At 42.0% G+C, this 25,212-nt stretch overlaps 1 protein-coding gene across 1 annotated transcript; it reads right to left on the bottom strand.

Annotated features, from left to right (window-relative positions):
• Positions 1-688: 688 nt before the first annotated feature.
• LOC132584761 (interferon-induced very large GTPase 1-like) lies at positions 689-24,905 on the bottom strand. The gene is made up of 6 exons (XM_060256670.1): positions 24,568-24,905; positions 15,419-15,563; positions 13,944-14,260; positions 12,633-12,744; positions 8,604-8,722; positions 689-6,082 (listed from the first exon to the last, which is right to left on the bottom strand). Exons 1-6 carry the CDS (start codon positions 24,842-24,844, stop codon positions 1,725-1,727), a joined length of 5,328 nt encoding a protein of 1,775 aa, XP_060112653.1. The 5' UTR covers positions 24,845-24,905; the 3' UTR covers positions 689-1,724.
• Positions 24,906-25,212: the final 307 nt, after the last annotated feature.

The following is a 25,212-nucleotide window of genomic DNA, read 5'->3' as shown; positions in this document are numbered from 1 at the left end:
GGCCTAATATGCAGATAAGTTCCTGCTGGGCTTTTCCTACAAAAAAAGCCATGTGAAACAATGGTGACATCAGGGGTGTGGCCTAATATGCAAATGAGTTCTTGAGTTTATTTGGATACTGCACACTGCTAGGCTTTCTGTGTCTACCCCTTAAAATTGGGCCACCGATTGTGAACACTGCCTTTCTGTGCCAAAGGAAGAGAAAGGCCCATATCTAATGTACACAGAAAGGTCTGATCCTCAAAGGTCTCATCCTTGAGTATTCACTCCCTCCACAATAGCTGGCTGAGTCAAGACACACTGAAAGGGGGTATTTGTGTCTCCCCAGTCTGTAGACACATCCAATGTTCCCTCTAAGCTGCAGAGTGTTGAGCAAATATTCTACTTTGAGCGCTTGGTATTAAAGTTGTGAGCTACAGGCATTAAAGCTGTGAGCTACAGCATAAATTATTATGCTCTGGGGCCATCCTTCCTGAGCTAAGACAAAAAATGTGTGAGCTGGAGGCTAAAAATCTATGAGCTAGCTCATGCTAACTCCTCTAACTCAGAGGGAACACTGAACACATCCATTTCGAATGAGTGGAATTTTCTTCTTTTCCAAAACAGCTTAATTCTGTTTAACCTTTTTCCACGTTCCAAACCACTGCATTGCAAACTAGCACAATATGTTACTATTGTAACCTGGTGCTGCTATTGATAATTCTTTTATTTTCTGGTTGCAAACAAAAAGTGCTACAGTGCATGAGAAAAGTCAAAATTGATAATATAGTAATAGCTACAGGCTAAGGTTTAGAAATGAGATTTTTTTCCAGCTAGTTTTATGCACAAGGGTGCAGAAAGTTATAACCAATCTTGCGATTTCACAAAAAGAGATAAGGGAGGAAGAGACAGGTTGCAATCCAGCTAACTCTATGAAAATGCATGAGCTTGATTCAGTGTGCACTGCTGACTGGCACAAGCTGCTTTCCAGATGAAAACTTTGTAATGCAGTGCAGTGGCCATTAAGGTGCACGAATCTCTGGAGGAAGGATGGGGGAGGGGAACAGAAGGCAATAGAAAGAGTCAATAAACTTTCACATGAAATGCAGCAGGAAGGTACAGGTCATCAATTCCTTAATTTAAATTAGAAATTTTTAAAATTTAAGTGGGGATACAGAAAAAAAGAAAAATAGGGGAATAGGGGAAAATGGGAATAGGGGAAAACATTGTTAAGTAATTTTGATTATAATTACATAATATATGGGCAGTTATACAAATATTACGGATGTTTCTTAAATAATGCATGAGTTTGTAAGAAAATTCATGTCAAATATATGACTCCACAATACATATCAACATAAAAGTGTGTGTGTATACACACACACATACACAGAGGTTTCTTTTAAAGCCTTACGATAAACAGGGCTTTTTAAAAGCAGGAATGCAGTTCTGGCTGGCTTGGCATTTTTACATCCAATCCCCTGGCAGATCTGCTGGCTTAGCTCTGTACTTATGTACAAATTCATGATTGAACTCTTTAAAAACAGACTTCCAGTAATCAGAAGCATTGATACTAGGACCTGGTTGGATGCACCAATCTGGATAGTAGACTTGGTAATCTTTGTATGGATGCCATTCCTCTTCAGTTTCTGCAGTTCTGAATCTTCACTGGGAAACCACAAGAGTGGAACATGATTTGTAAATAAGCTTTTTTGTTTTTTCCTCATCTTAATCTTCCCAGTCCTTCAGGGCTGATGGTCAGCTGCAAAATTCTCCTTGAGGGTACTCCCTTCAGCCTCACGGGACGCTTTGCAGAAGGAACACCGCTTCTCACAGCCAAACACTTGCTTGAAGATCTCATTGTGTGGCTTCACAGGCAGTTTGGAAAGTTTGGATTGAAGTTCCAGGGCATCAAACTCAGATAATATACGCTTTTGCAAATCAGGAAGAAATTTTTCAACACAAGGAACAAACTGGCTGGGATTAGACATGTTCTTAAATTGTATTCCCACCAGGCTGTCCTTAGAAATAACCACCTCCTTCTGCATTTCTTTGCAAAACATTTCCAGAAATTCTGATATCTTTTGAACACCTTTATGCTTCAGGTTTTCCAGTCTTTCCATAATTTTCTCTACTATTGCAGAGAGAATGTCCTTCTCCAGATTCCTCAGGGACTGTTTGTCTGCATAGTGCGCCAATATTTTTCTCATGATCCAGCTCTTCACTAATTCTTCATAGGATCTCCTATATTTCACATAACTCTCGCTATTTCTCCCTTCCGAAAACTCCTTCAGAACTGTATACAGGAAGAAACTCAGTCCCACAGACTGGGTGCCATAGAGAATGTCATCCACTATGGCTATCCCAAGTTTTCTGTTGACATAATCCAGCAGGGCAGGATGGAGGCACTGGTCACAGAAATTCTTAGCCCTGGTTTGATGGGCATCTTTTTCCAAATAAAGATCTGTGAAAGTGGAGAAATACTGAGGTTTCAGTTTCTCCAGGCGTACTCGGGGATCATTTTCCTTAATGAAATCTTCATGCATCTTTTGAAAAAAATGAGCTGCTTCTCCCAAAATGTGAAGCTTCAGGTCCACTTCAAAGGAAGGTGATGTATGAAGTTTCAGAACCTCACCTTCTTGAAGCGTTTGACTGATGAAATGCAAAAGTTCTCCACAATAGGTTTCATGATAATCCCCTCTTGAATTGGCCTTTTCATTAAGGTACTCCATGCATTTGGACATCAACGATTTAGCAAGTCCTTCAGCTTTACCCAAACGCTCCTGTTTAGAAAACATGCTCTTCACACGGTTCCAGAATGATGGATTTATATACTCTGATTTCATCTGAAAGTTGTCCATCCTGTAGCATAACAAACTTTTTGCTGCGTGTAATTTTTGGTTGACTGCGCTTCCACGATGGGACAAGTCCTTCCTCAAACACCATTCAATATCTGAATATATATGGCGTCTCTCTAGAGGAACAGGCGATATTTCTGACAATGTTTCTGTCCACATTCTTTCAAACTCTCTTCTCAGCTCTGGATCACCCAATCTGCGCTCTTCTTTCCTGCATTCCTCAAGAAGCCTGTCAACTTTTCCTTCAATTACTTTCAAGTATTCCATTTGAAGAGTATCAATCTTGTACCGTCCCTTTTTAATGTTAAGGGCATCGTTACATTTATTGTAAGAATAACATTCAAATTCGTGCTTGAGCCAGTTGGTGCTCTTCACAAGATCTGCTCTGTCCTTTTCCATCAGATGCAGATTTGCCTTGCCAGTTTTGAAATATATGTCCAGACTCTCCAAAATCTGTTGCTCCCCACATAACAATTTCTGCTGAAGCTCATTTTGCCAGTTCCAGCAGTCAAGTTCATCAGGGGAAGCATTTTGTATCAGAGTTTTCTGCTCCAACACCCAGAGGTGCATCTCTCTGCAGAAGCCCCAGTTCCATTCAGAGTATTTTGCAAACAGCTGGCAATAAGCTTCTTCTGGAAGTATGTTTTGGAAGCTGAAACTAAAGTTCTCATGTTTCATAGCAATCCAAAGACTCTTCATCCACACAATAAATTGAGGGATGTCTTTGGGACTCTTTTTAATGAAACAGTCTCTTAAGAATTCAAATAGGTACTTCTTTAACTCAAAGACCTTTTCACTGTACCCCCGGTTGACTGAAGCCATAGGTGGGACCCCGCGCCATAGGCCTGGAATGTACCAATTGTGTATTTCTGGGTCATAATCCATGATGTCTGAAAACTTGATATTCTTGTCAAGTTTTTCAATTTTTGCTGCAGCCTGGGTCATTTTAGTGAGTTGTTCCAAGAGATGTTTCCTGTCCCTCATATTTTGGCCAGGAACAGAAACATCACTGACGTTCAGATGCACAAACTGGCAGTTGGGTCTTTGCCCAATTCTCTCCATCCTGAGGAAGGCATGAGTCACAATCTGTAAGATGTCCTTCATTTCAGAGGCATTCCCCATGGACATGTTAACTATTGTTAGGTCACTCAGCCCAATCACCAGAGTGGCCAGCTCATTGTCATGTTGATAGCTGTCTTCCAGTTTGGCCAATTCAGGAGCTTTCAAGCCTTCTGTGTTGATCACCAGGATGAAATCACAGCCCAGCTCCTGAATCAGGTTCTCTCGGACCTTAAGAAGAGTCATGAAGGCTCCTCGTGTACATTGGTCGCTGCTCACAGCAAACTGCAGTCCAAACATGGTGTTGAGAAGGGTGGACTTCCCAGTGCCCTGCACCCCCAGCACAGATATCACAAACATCTTGGATCGACTTCTCAGTTTGTTATTGAGTTGAGTCAAAACAGCAGCTATCCACTTCAGGGGGATATTGGAAGCATCTCTATCAATCAGCTCTAAAGGAAATCCTTCCAGCATAAGGTCAGCAGCAATGTTTGGGAAATGGAGAAACTGCCTTCTGTTTGTAGATAATTTGCCTTCTCTTGCCATCAAATGTTCTGCCTCATAAAACTGCCCCAGCTCTCTCATGAAATGCTCGACACCCAATGAGGAAGAAGAAATCAGCTGGTCTACCTCTGCTATCTTCTGGACTTCAGCTCCTAAACTCTTGCATTTCTCTTTATACATGGCCCATGCTTTGGAAAGATTTGCCCTAGCAATCTGGTCCAGGTTGAACTTCATCCATTTTAAGAAGTAATACCTTTTTGCTGGCTCTGAATTTTCGATGCCATGGATGAACTTTATCAAATCTACAGTGAGATCACACTCATATCGCTGTTGACGCAGAAGCATCCATTGGCGAACTAGTTCAGATCTGTACTCTTTTGAAGGCATGTCCCCTTGTCTTTCCATCCTGCACAGTTCTTTTTCCACTATTGCCAGGTTTTTCCAGAGATCACCTTGGAGTCTCAGCATTTTTCTCTTGTACAGTGCTACATCATATACATCTTCTGTGATTTCTAATGCACATCTACGAGCATCCTGACATTCTTGGCAGTCTTCATCTACGTGGAATGAAAGATCACGAGCCACAGCAGCCATGCCGTCAATGGTCACCCTCTTGGGATCGGCACTGATTATTCTTCCAATGGTAGATCGAAGCTGTTCTACAATTTTTGCTGTATTAGTCTTGGCTGCTTTTACTAGTATATTTGAATTGCTGAGTTCAAGCACCAGAGCCAAGTCTGTTACAAAATGTGAAGTTTCACTGAAGTTTCTGTCATGATATTCCAAGATGAAATAGTACTTGGTTGGCAATTCCTTCAGTGATGAAAAGAAGATATATTCTTTTTCACTAATACATTCTGCAAATATAAACACAGCTGAAGAAACTTCTGACAAAAATCTAAACTGCGCCTGGTGGGATTCAATGCCTCCATGAAGATTTGCAACTGCTACTGGTTCTGGGAAGAGATCTGAACTCCTCTGCCCTCCTGGAAAATACCAGGCTATCTCTACTAGGCCATCAGCAATTTCCCGAGGGATGTTCCCACCCTCCATGTCTCGGTGCATAAAGAAATCATGGTGGTGTTGAGAGGGACTGAGAAACTCATTCAGGAGTTTGGACTTGGAGAAACTCAGACTTCCGATCCTTACAAAGGAGATGGTCGGCATGGACGTGAGCACCAAGCTCTCCTCTGTAAAGCCCCTGATGTCAGCCAGGGAATGGGGCCTCCATCTTTTCACAATGTCTCTCATAGCCCACAGCATCAGGGTGCAATGGGATGTCTCTAAAGGAGGCAGAAGTAAAGGCAAAGCAAACTGGCACATGGACATTTTGGAAAGGATCTCCTGCTGGAGGAAACTGTCAGAACAGAGCAGAACAGCACAAAGGACATCGAGGGGGTTCACAGAAACGCTCTCACCCATCTTGATACTGAGAAAGATACTCTCCTTGTTTCCTCTTTGATCACCCAGTGTCTCCTTCTGAAGGCTTGTGCTCCTGGCTGTGACATTCAGAGCCAAGACCTTCCTCAGAAAATGCCACGGCAAGTCTTCCATTGTACTGGGAATGCATTCCTTGAGACTCTCTGGACTGATTTCTAGGACTTCTTGCAGGGAGAATTTCTTGCTTTGATTCTTCTCCAAGTTTAACTTTCTGAGCATGTCCTGGAGTGCTTTTCTTCTTTCTGTAGGAGGAGACTGTAGAATTAGTTTTACATCCTAACACACTGTAGCTCACAAAAAGGGGCCTGTGGGGACAATATTCCAAGGCCCTGGTTACCCATTCAGCTGGCCATTCACATGCTTTGGTTTTACATGAGGTCTGGGGTTGGGATTGGATGGAGCCAGAGCCGGCGAATCCATTAGGAAACATTTGGCAGTTGCCTCGGGCGCTGGCTCTTGGAGGGGCGCATTGTTTCTGGGTGCTGAGGGGTTGGAGGAACTCTTCTGGCCCTTCAGCACCCAGAAATAATGCAGCGCTTTCAGTCCTTGGTGCTCTCTGAACTTGGAGAGCACCCAGGACTGAAAGTGCCATTGTTTCTGGGCACTGAGAAGTCAGAAGAACTCTCCCAGCCCCTCAGTGTCCAGAAACAATGCAGCGCAGTATGATGACGTCACACAGTGGCGTCTTTGTTTCTGGGCACTGCGGGGACGGGAGAGTTCTCCCAACCTCTCAGCACCCAGAAACAACACAATGCTTTCAGTCCTGGGTGCTTGAGACCGTGTGACGTCATCATGTCACGCGTGCATGCTTTGCGCGTGCACAATCAGTCTGGGGGGGGGGGGGTTGGGCGCATGTTGAGGTTCTGCCTCAGGCAGCAGAACCTCATGCACCAGCCCTGGATGGAGCAGAAGGACTGTGGAGGACTTTCATTGGGCGAGGCACACTAACTCTTCACAGCCCTACCTCCTTCCCATCAACATCATTTGTACACCATTTCCTGCTGTTTATATGGGATATTTTGTTTTTTCTCTAATATCATTATGAAGTGCTGAGACCAAAATTGTGCTTCAGCAGCCAGTGGGACCAACCAATATATAGGAAAAATCAGCAATCCTAAGTTGGTAGTTAGGAATGAGACAGGCTCACCTGATTATGTAACCTTAACTTAGAACTACCCATTAAGTAAGAAATAATAGTGTCCTTAAGAGACATACAGAATCAAAGCTGTGGGTAACCTTTGCTAGAAATTCCAGGCTCTGCAACTACATTACGTATATTAAGGATATTTCTAAACTGGGCTTTTTGGGGGGGAGAAGATGCCAGGACGGAGTTCCAGAAGCTCTTTGTGCCATAATGTCACAGTGTAAATCCAGAAACATGTCTCCTTCAAATGCAGTGTATTCTTCAGTACAATAACTAATGATGACAAAAAAAACCCTTTGAGATAAAGGGCACTTTTACACACACTAAATAACGCACTTGCAATCTATTTTCAATTCACTTTGCAACTGGATTTTACTATGTGAAATGGCAAAGTCCACTTGCAAATGGTTGCTGAAGTGGATTGAAACTGCATTATATAGCATGTGTGAAAGCACCAAAAGTCTCCTCAGCCTCAAGAAGGCGGTGAGGTAAAAAAGGAGAACAGCAATGCAGATCCTCTCTTCACAGCATTAAAAGAGAACTGAGGTAGTAGTGTAGCGCCCCTCTTCCTGGCCATGTGGCTGTTTTGGCAGGAATGTGCCAAAGGGAGAAGGGTTGTTCCTAGTCTACTAGAAAGCTTTAGAATTTATAGATTTTAAATTTAATTCTTGTAATGTATATTGGCAAATGGTGGTTGAAAAGTCAATGTTAAAAGTTATGAAAAATGTAAATTAAAATATGGAAAGATTTAGAAATTTTTTCCCACAGCTGGCCTGTCCACATGCAGTCCTAATATGGGAGTGCACAGAAGCTGTGACAATGAATTTCAGGTTTTGGCTTCTGACTTGATCAGCCAAGAAACACAAAATTAAATTGAACTAGGGCTGCCAAGCCCCCGAGCTGGGCAGGGATTCTCCGGCCCTGGAGGTTCCCAACCCGCCGGCCCGCATTGGACTGGTGGGGGAACCTCCCCCAACATTGCAGATGCAATGATGTCACCTGGAAGTGACATCATTGCGCCGGCGATGTCACTCACCAGCCACTCTAGGCATTTCCAGGAAAACAATATGGGTTTCCCGGATGCTCTAGCGATTTGAAGAAGATAGAAGATATTGGATTTTTATCCCGCCCTCCACTCCGAAGAGTCTCAGAGCGGCTCACAATCTCCTTTACCTTCCTCCCCCACAACAGACACCCTGTGAGGTGGGTGGGGCTGGAGAAGGCTCTCATAGCAGCTGCCCTTTCAAGGACAACCTCTGCCAGAGCTCTGGCTGACCCAAGGCCATGCTAGCAGGTGCAAGTGGAGGAGTGGGGAATCAAACCTGGTTCTCCCAGATAAGAGTCCGTGCACTTAACCACTACACCAAACTGGGAAACCTCTATGGTACCATAGTTTTTCCCTCCCAAATCGCTAAAGCCAGAGGCCGCGGGGGACTTGGGAACCCTAGATAGAACTGTCAAGCTGAAAACTCAAAATGGTTTAGTCACTCACAGAAATCTAAACAATTTCATTACAGTGCAATGTTTGCTGATAGCTATTTGGGGTTTCCTATTGGAAGAAAAGGTTGCAATTAGTATTTTAAGACTAAATCCATAGATAAAGCAAACCTAACACTCACTCTGTTCTGGATCAAGATCGTTCATAACAGAAGAGGAGGCTTCCATCATGCCGGGGCTTTTGCTCTTTGAATCTTCCTTCATTTCTTCCAAGGTAGATATTGGCTCTGAACCCATTGGCCTACAGCAAAAAGATTTATAGCCATTAGAGAAAAAACAAAAGCCAGACCCAATTATATACGAGGACTTGCCCTGTGCCAGGTCAGACCAATGGCTCACCTAGTACACTAAACTATGAAACAGGATTTGGGTTGCAAAACCAACTAGAAGTCTGAAAACAGAACTGAGGCAAAGTATAAGTAATGTGACATGTTAAACAATGCAAAATGACATAGGAGGCTGAAGTTGGTTCCTTATACCTGAGGTGCACTTCTAGATCTGTGAAGACACGGATCTTGGGACACGTTTCTCATCTTTGCCACACAGTACAAGGGGCTCCCCTAGTGGATCATTTTAGAATTGCAGGGCACGATCCAAAGTCCGTTAGATTTTTTGTTATACAAAAGGTTCAGTTTGAACACAACAGACCAGGGGATCTTCAGAAATTATTATTACAAAGAGAGGCTATGTGGATTTTTTAGGTTAAAATCTGTAGAACCTTCGGGGCTTAATCAGACTAATGATTTATCCTGTTTTTTGTGAACTCTGGACACTTTGGCTTTTAGCTTTGTTCTGTAAGGTCTCTTTAAAAGCTGGATTAGTGACACCTGAGTAATGTTGTACATTTGGTTGACTGCATGAAAGTTCTGAGTTGTTGCCTAAAAGCTTTGGGAATGAATTGTATACGAGTGTGATTGGAACTTATTGCTTAAAGTAAGGTACGGTGCATGTTTTTAAATTGGGATTTTGCTTATTATGTATTACTGTAACATGCATTGTAAAATGAGATGTTGTTGTAATAGGCTCTTGACAAAGTCTTGGCTGTAAGGAACAGCCCCAAAATGTGTGGATTATTAGTTGGCAAACACATCGAGAGAGCATGGGTTTTTGAATATTTATGCATCACATCACATTCTATGTTGGATTGAATATCCTGGATTTAAAAGATGGACTTTCAATCTGGCATCCTTTTGGATTTATTTCTCTCACCTTGGATCATTGGAGGACGTTTTCAAATGGTGACTGTGTCTACTCATCAGAAATTTAGAGTGATCTTTGATGGTCCTCCATGTTCCTTTGATTACTATGCAGCTATGTTTCATTCTTTATTGTGATCAGTGTTCCCTCTAAACTGATTTAGCATGAGCTAGTTCACTGATTTTTTAGCCTCCGGCTCACACATTTTTGTCTTAGCTCAGGAAAAATGGCTCCAGAGCAAACTAAATTATGCAGTAGCTCACAACTTTAATACCAGTAGGTCACAAAGTAGAATTTTTGCTCACAAGACTGCAGCTTAGAGGGAATATTGATTATGATATTTATAAAACTATGGTGGTTTGAATTATTCTCTGGGTTGTTCTTGGGTTCCTAGAACAAGGCAAAGAAGGGCTTGTATGTAAACTTCAGAAAAGCATCTGTGGGTTCAAGCAAACTGCTAGAGCTTGGAACTCAAAACTGAATGAGATGCTACTTCAAAAAATTTCAAGAAAAGTGAATCTGCTCATTGCCTGTACATCAAGGACAAAGATGCCCTCACATCCCGACTTATGCTGATGACCCGACTGTACCATATGAAAGCCCAGATGACAGCAAAGAAATAGTGAATCATCTGAACCAACAAGTGGAAATCAAGCAACTAGGAAGCATAATGCACTACCTGGGCATTCAAATACAGAGAGAAGATGGAAGCTTTTTTAAAATCAACCCAGAGCAAAAGATCAAAGAACTGATAAAACACCTGAGAATGGAATTTTCCTATCCTGCATCCAGGAGCGGCCCAAGGGCGCATAGTGCCCTAGACAAACTCGCAGCCCTCCCACCTCCTCCCTCTCCCCCGCACAACCTCCTCCCTCCGGTCGAATGGCATGCCCCACCCGCTGATCAGGAGGTAAAATTACAGCGCCTTCACTATCCGAGCCTGGGGGAGGCCAGCAGCAGCGGAAAGGGCAAAGTCTGAAAGCACACCGCTGCCGCTGCCTCCTTCCCACTTCCTGGATGGGAAGGAGGCAGTGGTGCTCTTTCAGACTTCACCCTTCCTGCTGCTGCTGGCCTGCCCTGGGCTCGGACAGTGAAGGCGCCGCGGTTTTACCCGCTGATCGGTGGGGAAGGGCATGCACCTTTAGATAGCTGGGGAGAGTGGTGTTCGACTGCGGTTCTCTGGTGTTGAAATTGACATGGGGGAGGCAGGAGGAGGCTGGGAAGCAGGCAAACTAGCCGTTTACTTAGGGGGGAGGCCAAATTTGGCGCCCCTGCCCTGCCGGTCCCCTAGGCAACCACCTAGTTTGCCTAGTGGGTGAGCCAGCCCTGCCTGCACCATCTCCCATGGAAGTAAGTTACATAAAACAACAAGATGACACCAAGGAGCTACTTGCTAACAGCAGATATCATGAAGCACTAGGTAAGCTTCTCTACATTAGCACGCTGACTAGGCCAAACATTACCACTACAGTAGGATTACTGTGCAGAAAGACTGGATCACCAACAAACAAACACTGGGATGCAATTAAGAGACTTGTAAGATACCTAAAGTGCAGTGCACAATTTAAGCTCAAGCCACCAGCCAATGACAGAATATGTAGATGCTGACTGGGGAGGAGAAATGAAAGGAAGAAAATCAATTGGCCACATGTTTTTCTATGGAGGGGAGCTATAAGCTAGTCAAGTAAGAAACAAGTTATAGTTGCAGTATCTGCCACGGAAGCTAAATACCTATCACTAGCAGAAGGCTTCCAAGAAATACAATGGCTACTCCAGCTACTGACAGATCTAGGTATAGATGTACCACAACCCATACAAATTCCACCAAGACAAAGCAGCATTCAACTGTCTAATCAAGATGAGAACATGCATACAAAGCATATTGATCTATAGGAAAGGAAAAGTCCCCTGTCCAAGCACCAGTCGTTTCCGACTCTGGGGTGACGTTGCTCTCACAACGTTTTCATGGCAGACTTTTTTACGGGGTGGTTTGCCAATGCCTTCCCCAGTCATCTACACTTTCCCCCCAGCAAGCTGGGTACTAATTTTACCAACTTTGGAAGGATGGAAGGCTGAGTCAACCTCGAGCCAACTACCTGAACCCAGCTTCCGCCGGGGATTGAACTCAGGTCGTGAGCAGAGCTTAGGACTGCAGTACTGCAGCTTTAACACTCTGCGTCACAGGGCTCTCAACTGACCTATAAGAAAGCTGCAAAGAGAAGAAATTATCAAGCTGATCTACTGCCCCAAAGAAGAAAACGATTGCAGATGTTCTCACTAAGCCACATCCTAGAATTCACTTGGAAGCTCTAAGAAAGAAGATGAATCTTGTAGGCTGAATCATAAGACATTGAGAGGGGGTGTTGGAAGTAAAGGACTTTGTGCTGTCGTTTAGGCTCAGACTTCAGAGGGGGGCGATAGAGAGTCGGAGAGAGAGATAGGCCAGGACCCTGATCATCCCTCCTTTCTACTGCTCTGACGCTACCCCTTTGACATGTAGATGCTACTTTCAGGGAATATGCCAGCCTTCTGCATCTTGGCACCATGAGGGCAGGACAAGCTTCCTGCATCTCAGTCCATCCAAGCTAGAGAAGAATCTGTCTCTATCCTACCTAGAATGGAGTTCCTTACAATAAAGGACTCATATGAACTTTTGCAAAGATAGAGAGGCTCTGTATTTAATTTGGTCAGCACATACAGAACAGATAAGACTGCTGCATTATGTGCCTCTTAATACCGAAAGATAAAGCAGAGGAGCAAGAGGGAAGAAAGAGGGAGAGAAAGTAGAGCTCGGGATGCAAGAAGGGTAGAAGAATAAAATGTATATGTTGTCAGTCCTGACCTGTGGTATCTCTTTATGTGCATCAAAATACAGACGTATGATCCATACCAATTCGCCTACTGAAGGGGCATCATTATTGGCAAAATCGCAGGTCAGTATTGAAAAATATTACCCTTTGGTTTTGGAAGAAGCTTCTCCCCCCAGACTCATCTCTTCTGAACAGGGGATATCTCCAGCAAGCATTGTCTCAGCAACACCCTTGCTTAAGGAAGATAGCTCTTTTGCTAGAAATGAAATGATATGAATTCAGAAGTTTTACTTAGTTTGAAGGACAGGCTGTACATATCCTCTAATGCCAGGAATAAGTGCTGTGGGAAACAAAGTAATCCAAGCCGTGCAGTCAAAATAAACTCTGGGACACTTCTCTTTTCACAGGAAATTCAAGTTTCCTTTCCCCACAGGTATTTATTAAGGTATTTCTATGCTATCCCTCCCCTCAAAGTGATTTACAGAGATTTCCAAATTAAGCAACATAATTGCCATAATCCAACATGTAAGAGGCATCAGTTGATCAGTAAATTCCTGCCTTGCTCCAGCTTCCCTTCCTTTACAGGCAATTTGGATAAGAAGATGCCTGTGCCTGCACCTTTCCTCTTATAACTCCATAATAAAATGGAGCTAGATATTACTTTTAAAAAATGGGAATTAAGAGGAACTGCAAGATCATGGAAACAGGTTGTTATAACTGTGCTGGAGTATAGCCCAACAGCAACTATAGCATTAAAAAAAAATCTCTCAAAAAGCCCTCAGGTGGGTTAGTAGAGAAAATAGTGGCCACCAGGTGCTGACAGAAGGAAAATGATGCTGTTGTGGGTAGAAACTTTGACTTATACTCTGCTTCTTGTCCAGATGACAAGCAAACATGGTTTGATGGCATTCTTTTGAAAGAGATTGTAGCAAAGCAGGAGAAAATCTGGAAACTGGATGACTAGAGAAGTAGATTATATGGATGCTAAACAGGTACTCCAGTTTGGATGCAAAGGTGAGCCAAATGTCCATGTGGAAACAGGCATAGTCTTTCTTCTAATTCCTATTTGAATTCCAAAAATGGTTGTTCTTTCACTTTTTCTTTAAATTGGCACAGCCAGCTACATCTCTCATTTTACTCACTCATTTATTTGTCTTTCTTGGCACATACACCACCATTCTGCCACAGTAACTAGCACAATATTTTCTCCCCCCCTTTTTTATTTGGGACTGACTATTCATCCACTTTGAGGAGATCTCAGTAGGAACTGAAGCTTTGTGATGCTTTGTTTGATCCTCATAAAAGGAACTGCATAAGTATTGCTTTGGGCATAGCAGTAGCCATACACAAGAATACTTTCAGATGCCCATAGCCACAAAACATCACTCCTGTGTGGGTGAAAGCACAAGGAAATGCACTAAGCCGAGAGCTTTAAAACGCGTTACTCCTACTTACCATCTTCCAGATAGCTAGCAATGGGCTGCAAGGTAGGAAAGAGATGCCGCAGATTTTCCAGGCAGTCCAGGAATTGTTCATGCACAGGATCCCCTTTCCTTAGCACCAAATCAATCAAGCTTTCTACTTGCTCTTTTGGATCTTTCATCTGACTCAGGGAGAAATACTCATCCCGAGTGAGGAGTAGGTGGGAATCTGTTGTTTGAAAGAGAAATCCTGGTGGGATTTGAAAAAGACCTTCTGTCAACTTCTTTCTGGCTTTCTGTATAAGTCCAGAGGGGGAGTTGTTGGCAGCCATGGCTTCCCAACCAGCAAAGCTGAAAATCAGAGGGAAAGAGATTACTTTTTAAAAAATAGTTTAATGCCATAAAACTAGAAATCAGGAAATACAGTCTCTTGCACATTTATGCATGTGAAATCTTGGTTGGTGAGATCTTTGAGTTTTGGTTCTTTTTGTGGTTGGGGCATTGGACAATGTCTGAACCTGTCCAAACACTACTGTTAATATTATTTCTTCTCTGTATTTTATCTTGCAGATTTCTCTATAAACTTGGGTTTTCTGCCAGATACCTATTGACTATGATAGCTAACTAGAATCTCCATGGACAGAATTAATATTGCACTGAATGTCAAAGGCCGGGAGCAACAGTGAGCCTATTGTCTTCATGGCCTACTGGTGGTCATCTGGTTGGCCTCTGTAGGATATAACAAAAAAAGGGTGGGGGATAAGCCTGCAAGCAAGTCAGCTGAAAATAAACAGGAACTGATTTCACACTACGCTTGTTCTGGAATGGAGAGCACTTTTGCTACCGGAGCTTCGCTCTGTTTTCGCACAAGTTGCCCCGGAGCTCAAGCTCCATTATTCCACAGCAAGCAGGATATGCTGACAAGCGGTTTCCGCTTGCTGCAGAATAGCTGTGCGCCAACTCACAGCTCCGGGCAACTTGTGTGAAAACGGAGCGAAGCCCCGGTAGCAAAAGGGCTCTCCACTCTGGAACAAGCGTAGTGTGAAATCGGTCAGGAACTGCTGAGGAACAAATCAAGTCAATTCCAAAAATACATGTCAACCACATAAAACAACTATAGATACTCAAAATATTCCTAAATAATAAAGCATTTGCATGCAATAAAGAGGGGGAAGGCTTTTCATGCATGAGGTCCTACTACTAAACAGCCATCTCTGGCTGCCATCTGCCTCCCCTAAGGGGCACAGAAAGCAGTGGCTGGTGAGGCGGATTGTAACAACTGGTGAGCTCGACAATACGGGAGGAGGCAGTCCTTCAACTACCCTGGCTCCAAGCCATTTGGAGCTTTAAAGGTAAGAAGAAACACTCTGATCCATGATCCATACTTGTTGGCTTGTATGGCTTGAACTTGTATCCATACTAGATACATGATCCATACTAGTTGGCTTGAGAAAGTGGAAACATTATTGGTAAAGCCTGCGGTGATAATTTCAGTACTGAAAAAATTACCCTTCAGCGGCTGTTCTGGATGAAGGTTCTTCCCCAAAACTAGCCTCCCCTGAACAGGGGGTGTCTCCAACAAGCACTGAGCTGGGTATGTCTGTCATACTCTGAAGTGCAGCAACACCCTCTCCTAAGGAAGATGGCTTTGCTCCTAGAAATAAAACCAAGTTTTAATTAGTGCAATGAATAGGCTGTCCTTTTCTTTTAATGCCAGGAATAAGTGCTATGCAGAACAAAGTAATTCATGCTATGCAATCAGAATAAATTAATATAATAAAAAGGAGAACACAGAAATATCCAGAATAACAAAGTAACAACACTATGTTCTAAGATGCTATGCAACAGAACTTATATTAGTATAAATTATGCATACAGACAAATCACAAGGAAAATTATTGTGGTCTCCAAATTTTGAGGCAATATTGCAACTTGAAAATTTCCTGAAGCAGCAGTACCCTAAATTCAGTCCATGGGCACATACGAAACCACGCTTAAAAGTATAGAGTCTGTTGTTGTATATTCACTTGTCTAAAAAAAAAAAGTACTGGAATACTTCCATAAGAAATGAATACTGTATAGCCTTTCTACACAATTTCTGGATAAATCTGCATTTCAGGAACAAAAGCCCTTCTTCAGGCTAACATCTTTAAAAAGGGGAAGTTGGGGGGCGGAGCGTCGCCGGGTAATGGTGGACGCAAATTAGCACAGCTCCGTTCCTTCCCTCCGAAATCCTGGCCCTATTGCTAAATCGCAGACTTTAAAAACAGCCCCAAATGGGAAAACCTTTAAAGAACAAAGCCAAGGCTAAGGAAACTCCAAAACTGAGAGCGAAGAAGGCGACAGAGACGACCCAGTCGGTAAGGAAGTTTTTTCCCCTTAACTCTTCACCAGGGCGGGAAAACCAAGAGGCCCTAGCTATGGCAACAGGACAACTTTCCCCCGGGACTGAGCAGTTGCAGATGGACGAGGCTCCCTTAACAAAAAAAGACATTTTGCAGCTTAAAGAAGACATACATACCTTCTTTAAGGAATCTATGCAAAGCTGGCTAGCTCCAATAAACAAAAAACTTGAGGAGATGGAGAACGACATAGAAGTAACTGCCAAAATGGCCGAACACAATGCAGAAGCCTCACTTGCATTGCAAACAGAAATAAAGCAAATAAAAATTAAAGAAACGAGGCTGAATGCAAGAATTATAACGCTTGAAAACCATTGGAGAGCCTATAATTTGAAGCTCAGAGGGATTAATGAGGGCGCGGAAGAAGAAATGGGTATTTTACCCTTTATTAATAAATGGCTGCTGAAGGTGCTGGGCCGAGAAAATAGCACAGCTCCTGAGATTGTAAAAGCCCTACGTCTGGGACCGCCTGCCTTAGCAAAGAAAGGAAGGCCAAGAGATATATTGGTCCAGTTCGCATTTCCCACAACGAGAGCTAGACTACTTCAGGAATCTAGGAAGAAGGATGCCTTGAGTCATGAGGGCCAAAGAGTACTAGTCTTATTAGACTTGCCACCAGAAGCCATAGAAAAAAGAAGGAACTTGAAATTCTTCGCAACAAAATTGTACACTGAGAACTTTCGATTCCGTTGGAGCCCTGTTTCTGACATTATAGTGTACAAAGGAGGTGCTCTACTAAAAGCATCAGATTTAAAAACGGGAAAACTGCTTTTAAAGAAACTGAACATTAAACTATCTCAAAGGGAAGAAGGAGAACTACAAGCCCTTTCTCCAGACTTAGAGGAAGAACAAGAACAAACCCCTACTGACACATGAACTACTAATAAACTGCCAACGCATATGAGAACAAGAAAAAAAGAAAAAAGAAGAAGATGCAAGAAGAAGTTATTATACTGTGTAATATTTAAACTTTAAGTATGATTACTAAGTTTTATAGTTAGAAACAGTAATTTCCAAAACCACTAGAGGGCAGTGTTAGTTAAGCAATTCAGATAGAACCTATGCAAGTATTTTAACTAGCATACTGTAGAGTGTAAGTCATGTTAAAGTGTAGTGTGCAGATATTAAGTATGTGTATTAGGTTCTATTGTTAGAAGAAGTAATGCAGTGCTAGTTAAGTAAATCAGATGGAACCTACGTATATTCTTTAACTAACATACTGTATAGTGAAAGTCAAGTTAAATGTTATTTTATATGAATTTTAATTGGTTTAAATAGTAAGGGAGGGGGGAAAAGTAAATTGAGTTAAAATTGAATGGGGGTACGATTATATGTAGATTAAATATGAAAAGGCATTTATGATATGTTTAAATTGAAATGTGGAATTTTACTCAGTCTGCTTATATCTTTACAGGAGGGAAGGGGGGAACGTTTATTTTGTATTGTTGCCTATGGAGAAAAGTTGTGACGTCTGAACAACGCCCCCGGATGATGATAATAATAGTAGTAGTGGTAATAGGTTTACTTTTACTTTTCAGATAAGAAAGCACTGTAACAGCTTTCTTTGCTCTGTTAGGTATTTGTAGGGGAGGAGTTTCTGAAAAGTTTCCCCTAATTAGGGAAGTTAGTTTAAAAAGTTGTTTTTTAAGTTAAGTTTTGTTGTGTGAGGTGGTGGGTTGTTGTAACACTACTGAAAATTGTTGTCATTAACATTTTTTTTTGTTACTCTTTTTTATTTTCTATTTTTATTTATCTTTGTTAGTTAGATTGGAAGATGACACGCCCATATAAGCTCCTCAGTTGGAACTGTAGAGGTCTCAATAATATTGTAAAACGTAAGAGACTACTTAACACCATGCAAAGAGATAGAGCAAATATAGTATGCCTACAGGAGACGCATTTAAAAAACACAAATGGAAAACTATTGTCCACAAACTGGTTTAATCAAAGTTATTTGGCAGCAGGAACATCAAAATCTAGAGGAGTAGCAATTTTAATATCGAAATCAGTACCTTTCCATTGCCAAAAGGTAAAAGCAGACCCTAGAGGCCACTATATTTTTATTAGTGGAGAATTGGACGGCCAGCCACTAACAATAGCATCTTTGTATGCCCCAAATGTAAACCAAAAAGAGTTTTTGAAAACTACTTTACAACTATTGTCTGAATTTCAGAAAGGAGAAACAATAATTGGCGCCGACCTAAATTACATATTGGACCCCAAATTAGACAGAACATACAAAACGGGGAAAAAAATACTGAAACCAACAGGTATACAGAATATATTAGATACATTTAATTTGGTGGACATATGGCGTGCATTAAACCCTGGAGTAAGGCAATATACTTATTACTCCACCGTTCACCAAATTCATACAAGAATTGATTATCTCCTAGTGAGCAAAAAGTTGGCTAACCAAATCCAAGAAGCAGATATAGGTCCCCGTACAATCTCAGATCACTCCTGGGTTACGGGATCATTTACCACTCAATCTGAAGACAAACAGGGATACCATTGGAAACTGAATAAATTATTGCTACAGGATGAACTGATTTGTAAAAAAATTTCAGCAGCGATAAAGGAATACTTTAAATTTAACACCACCAAGGATGTAACACAAAGCACATTGTGGGATGCTTTTAAAGCAGTTATTAGAGGGAAATTAATTGCAATAGCTTCCATTCATAAAAAGGAAAGACAATCACTAATACTAGAACTTACGAATAATATCAAACATATGGAACTGCAATATGCAAAAAAAGGAGGGAAAAAACTGTTAAGAACATTAGAACAGGAAAGAAAAAAATTGGAACTATTGGAAACATCTCAAATACAAAAGAATTTATTGATACTCAATCAAAAATATTTTACTAAAACACCTAAATCGATAAAACTACTTAAACAGAGGACCACACAAATGAGGGCCTCCCATCTTATCCATAATATGCGAAATCAACAGGGATCCCTAGTTACTAAGTCAAGTGATATAATTCAAGTCTTTCAGAAATTCTATCAAAAGTTATACGAATCAGAGAACCCAAAACCTGACAAAATTAAAGAATATCTTACTTCAATAAACTACAATGTTAAAATATCTTCGGAACATAAGGCATACTTAGAACAAGATATAACTCCCCTGGAAGTCTCTGAAACCTTAAAGCATATTAAAAACAATAAGGCTCCAGGCAGGGATGGTATCCCTATAGAATTCTATAAGGTTTTTGAGCAAGAGCTGCTAGACCCTTTGGTTCACACTTGCAACTCGGTCATGTACAGTGGAGAAATGCCTAACACGTGGTCCGAAGCAAGAATTAGAGTAATTCCTAAACCTGGAAAAGACAAACAAAACCCAGCCTCTTTTAGACCTATCTCAGTTCTAAACAATGACTTTAAAATATTCTCTGCTTTGATGGCCAACAGATTGAATAATGTCATCACGGAATACATACATAACGACCAATCAGGTTTTATCCCCACAAGAACGTTAACGGATAATATCCGTAAAACAATGGACTTAATATTTTTGGGGAAACAAAGACAGGAAGAATCAGTTCTTTTGGCCATCGACGCAGAGAAGGCCTTCGATAGGGTGGAGGTCCCTTATTTAATTACTTTATTACAATATATGGGTTTTGGTCAGAAATTTTTAACTTCCATTAAAACTTTATATGCAAAACCTAAAGCACAAATCTATATTAATAATTATAGATCTGAGGACTTGGAGTTGCATAGGGGTACGAGACAGGGTTGTCCCCTGTCCCCTATACTATTCGCACTTTCTATAGAACCGCTGGCCTTTGCGGTACGTAAGGAGAAATCGATAACTGGCATATCAGTAGGAAACGAAGAGTATAAATTGAGTCTATTTGCCGATGACGCAGTTTTTTATGTTACAAATCCCCTCCAATCTATTTCATCACTATTAAATCATATCCAAATATTTAGTGGAATATCAGGTTTTAAGATAAATTATACAAAATCTGAATTATACCCTATCATATTGTCTCCAAATACTAAATCAAATCTACTAAACGCCTTTCCGTTCAAATGGGTTCAAAAATCGATTCGGCACCTGGGTATACAAATACCATTAAATTTACAGGACCTCTATGCGGTCAACTACAAAGTAATGGATAATACCATTAAACTACAATTGGAACAATGGAGTAAATTAAATCTGACGTTGTTAGAAAAAATTGATATGATTAAGACCTTTGTTCTTCCTAAATATTTATTTCTATTTTATAACCTACCCTGTTATATTTCAACTAAGGATTTTGGAGAAAGACAAAAGTTTATTTCTAAATTTTTATGGTCAAACAAAAAACCAAGATTTCAATTTAAATTAATGACAAGACCAATAAAACAGGGAGGGCTAGGTCTACCTAATTTAGAAGCTTATTATTTAGCTGCAAATTTAAAAAACATATTAATGTATGCAATAAAGTACTGCGGAAAACCCTGGGTAAAAATTGAGGCATCATATCTAACAGATGACCATTTATGGGAAGCCATTTGGAACAACCCTAATGACAGACACTTTGCCGCAAACAATAACCCATACTTAGCTCTGACTTTAAAACTTTGGGATAAACACAAAAAAACTCTAATACCATCCACTTCACCGATGGCAAGCTTTCTGGGCCAAGCATGGTTTAAACCAGGACGTGAACCAGGGGATTTTAAAATTTGGAGAGAGGCAGGAATATACCAGTTCCAAAATATTATTAAGAATGGACAAATGCTTACTAAAACACAATTGGAAACGCAATTTAAAATATCAATCCCATGGTTTCAGTACCAACAAATACATTTCATTTTACATAACCCCAGAATTGTAGAAGTGATAGACAGGCCGTTAACAACTTTTGAAGATCTGTTGAAAAAGAATACAGAACGAACTAAAACATTAACGTCGACTATATACAACTTAATTAATGCTAAGGACTGGTCTGATATTACAACCCAACAGAAAGCTTGGGAGAAAGACTGTGGTATATCCTTCTCCCTGGAACAATGGCAATCTATTTGGGAATCACCACTCTACACCACCTATTCATTAAATGTGAAACTCCAAAACTACAAGCTGTTTGCGAGATGGTACTTGACACCTAAAAAGCTTTTTTTGGCTCACATAAAACCAACTCCAGATTGTTGGAAGGGCTGTAAGCAGGAAGGGTCGTTTTTACATTGTTGGTGGCTGTGTCCAGAAATTAATAAATTTTGGAGAGAAATTAAACACGTAATTGATATTATTGCAGCAGAAGATATCCCCTTCACTCCAGAATCGTTCCTTTTGAATTTCTGGCCCAACTCAAAACTTTCTAACTTGAGAAAGGAATTAATAAGTCTTTTGATAATGGCGGCAAAGTTACTGATTGCTCAATTTTGGAAAAGAGATGCGTCCCCTACAACACAACAATGGATGACTAAAATATGGGAGGTAGCAGCTTTGGATAAACTGGCAATACAAATAAAAGCAATGGAGACACAAAGGAAGAATAATAATTTTATTAAAAAATGGTTTCCGTTTTTTACTTATATAAATTTAGAAGAGGATCCTCAAAAATATGTACCAAAAAAATATATTGATTTTTCATATTATTGAGTGTTATATTTAAAAGAATGATAACTTATTGTTTGGATTTATGGACATTTACTGTTATAAAGAATAAGAGGAGACTTACAGTAATCTACGTATAACTGTTACATAGTTGTTCATCTTTCAAGAAATGTTGAAATGTTAAAAGTGTATTCGAATTATTAAATGTTGTTAAAATTAATAAAAATTTAAAGTTTAAAAAAAAAAAGGGGGAAGTTTCCCATTTACATTGAAAAATTTGCTTATCGAGGTCCCGATTATACTCTTCAAAGTGGCAAAGCTCAAAATATTCAAGACGGAAGTCATAGATCTAGCTGATGCATTTAGGGTGTGCCTGGCTGCATTCATTTCTTGCTTTGAGACCAAGGCACTATCTACTGCTGTTCTTCCTGCTCCTTTCTTGCAAAATAACAGAATCTTGGTCTTATCCTCCAGACTAGCATTTTGGCCATTCTGGGTGCTTTGCTAGCCAGCAAAGCTCAGGCACACTCAGCTTTTTCATTCCCCTGCTCCATACATTACCATGCTGAAGGCTATGTATGTGTATAAGGAAGATCAAGCAGCTGTGTGAGTTGGTACAGATGATGTCTGGCCTGCTTTTGAAAAGAAAGGCAGAAAAGGGACAGTAAAAGGGCTGGTATTTTTGCAACAACAGAAAAAAAGGCTACAAAGCGTTTTGCATCCAAGTGCTTTCCAAGGTTATGGGTGAGGTTGCTATTCCAAGCAAAAGCATTCTTTCTGCCAGAGTTTGTGTTTTTTTTGTTTTTTAAAATAAGAACACACAGGAATGCAGTTCTGGATGGCTTGGTGGCAGGGGGTGTGGCCTAATATGCAAATGAGTTCTTCTGGGCTTTTTTAAACAAAAGAAACCCTGTGTGAAACAATGGCCTCCGAGCACGTGACACATTGGGTGAAAATCCCATGCAAATGTTCATAGCCAGCCAGCACAGTCCCAATATGAGGCTGCACAAGAAGACAGAAGATGAACCAGTTTACATAACAGAGCTTGAGCCGTTTTCCACTTCTGCTGGAGAGTCCTCTGTCACCAAAAAATCTTGAATATATCTCTAATCAATAACAATTGGGGCAAATGTGTCAATTACAACAGCGGTTACTGTACTGGCGATTAATGACTTTTGTGCCAATCGCTGTAGCACTAACTTCTGGAATGCAACTTTTTCAAATAGAGCTCAACATCCTTTGTAGAGAACATTCCAAGGTGCACATTTTGTACAGTCCTGGTACAGGGATTAACATTTATTCCAGGGCTCCAATGTCTGTGTCAGCAGAATATTAGTCTGAGCAAGAGTCCAGTAGCACCTTAAAGACATACAACATTTCTAGCAGGGGGTGCTCCCTTTTTCAGATAAGTGAGCAGTGACTCACGAAAGCTCATTCCTGCCACAAATTTGGTTAGCCTTTAAGGTGCTGCTGGACTCCTGCTCTTTCCAATGAGGGTGTTCATCCTGGAAAGGAACACAAACAAGCCCTGAAGCCAGTGCTCTTAAAATAAGGAACTCCAAAGCCGCTTGGATTTTAAAAAGATTCCCAAAAAGTTTAGCCAAAATGTCTTCAGTTGTCTTTCCTGTTTCGGTGTATTTCTGCAGGAGGAGGAGGCATTTGTGTTCGGCAGAATTATTCTCCCCACCCCCCTTCTGCTTCCTGATGCCCTTTTGCCCAGCCCCTCCCCTTCCCGATTACATTTCAAGGCAAAGTTTCATCTGATTTCGAGGGGCAATTATTGCCTGGCTGCCGACCAGCAGCACAACCACCTGCTTTTTATGGCACTCCTGCTGTGGCTCCTTGACTTGGGTAGAAGGGAAGCCCTTCATTTCATTTCTTCTCTTTCTTTCTTTTTAACACATGATAAGTTTATTTTAAAAATTCCAGGTTATACAGAACTTTGTTGGATGAAGTAGTATCAAGTAGATTAATTCCATATATAATTCTACTATGCATAAAGTACTACGTATAGATAACATTGTAGAATATATTATTTAGCATTTAAGCTAATGTCCAGTTCATCAATCAATCAATCATTAAATAAATATCCTTCATTTCTAAAGGGGGGGGAGAGCATTGGGTGTCTAGTGGAGGATAGGATGGCATGGTCCAGGGACTGCCTTACACCAGAGTGAGGCTAAGGGTTCCCCCCAGCAAGTTCGTTTAGAACAACCTGGCAGTTTCTGGAGATGAAAGGTCAGGCAGGAAGTGACTAAATAGAAAAGGTAAAGTACTGCCTGAAAGCTAACTAGGGGCCCACCGGGCCTGGCCTCCTGACAAGGTTTTTGGGGCCTTCTCCCATCCCAGGGCCACCCCGTCCTGTGTGATTTAAATTGCGCCTCTGCCCCTCCCATGCCATTGAAAGGGCCCACCAATTAGCTGGAGGGAGAGGGATGGCCCTAGCCTTTAGCTTTTGCACTCACCCCCATGGGCAGCTCCCCAGTGGCCCCCTAAAGTCCTCTCCCCACCCCGCTGTGGCCCTAGCTGGGGGGGCTGTGCAGGGAGGAAAAGGCTTCTTTGCCCAGTTTTGCCAAGTCATCCCAAAAGATTCCTGTGCAGCACCTGCACCGCGACCAGGACAGAGAACATTCCCCCCCCCCCCACCCAGAGGGGGCTGATCTGACCTAAGCTGACACCGCCCTTCTCTTTACCGATCGCGGTAACGAAGCGGAGCTTCTGGGCCTCTCGCTTGAGGTGGATGCTCTCCAGCACCTGGGCGGCCACCTGCACGGCGTAAGACTCGGTGTAGTAGCTGAGCAGCAGGTCGCTGAGGTCCAGCACGTCGGCTTTCTGCAGCCGCCCGCGGGGGATGTTGCCGAAGCCCTCCTGCAGCCGGATCTCGTTCAGCTTCCTCTTGAACTTCTTCATGTCTTTCTCCTCCAGGTCTTCCAGGGCATCCACCAGGTGGTCCCGCACCGTCTTCCCCATCGCCGCGGCTCACCGCCCGCTGCAAACAGAGCCGCCGCCACCAGCAGCAATGCCTTTTCCCACCACAAGGGAGCGGCGCCGGGAACCCTCCTACCAGGTGGGGGGAAGCTGCAGCCGCTCTGATTGGCGCTGCGGGGGGGAGGGGGCGGGGTCAGAGCCCCTGAGCTGAACTCACACGAAGGCATCGAGCTGCGCTCGACTGACTCAGAGCGCTGGTCCAGAGTCCAGACCTGAAAAGTATCTGAATTAGTGCACGCGCGCAAATAAGTTTCTACTTAGAATGAATCTTCGTTGGTCTTCAAGGTGCCGCTGGACTCGACCTTCAGATCCCCCGGATCAGACCGTCTGCTCAGGCTGGCAGCGGCTCT

This window comes from Heteronotia binoei, chromosome 15 (assembly GCF_032191835.1).
Source record: "Heteronotia binoei isolate CCM8104 ecotype False Entrance Well chromosome 15, APGP_CSIRO_Hbin_v1, whole genome shotgun sequence".
NCBI classification, from domain to species: Eukaryota; Metazoa; Chordata; class Lepidosauria; order Squamata; family Gekkonidae; genus Heteronotia; species Heteronotia binoei.
This window is presented reverse-complemented; position numbering and strand designations above follow the sequence as displayed.

Coding starts and splice junctions, on each gene's coding strand:
- LOC132584761 (XM_060256670.1), bottom strand. CDS start 24,844: ATGGGGAAGACGGTGCGGGACCACCTGGTGGATGCCCTGGAAGACCTG. Junction 15,564..24,567: donor CCGCTTCGTTACCGCGATCG/GTAAAGAGAAGG, acceptor TTTTATTTCTAG/GAGCAAAGCCATCTTCCTTA. Junction 6,083..8,603: donor CGATCTTGATCCAGAACAGA/GTGAGTGTTAGG, acceptor CTCCTCCTACAG/AAAGAAGAAAAGCACTCCAG.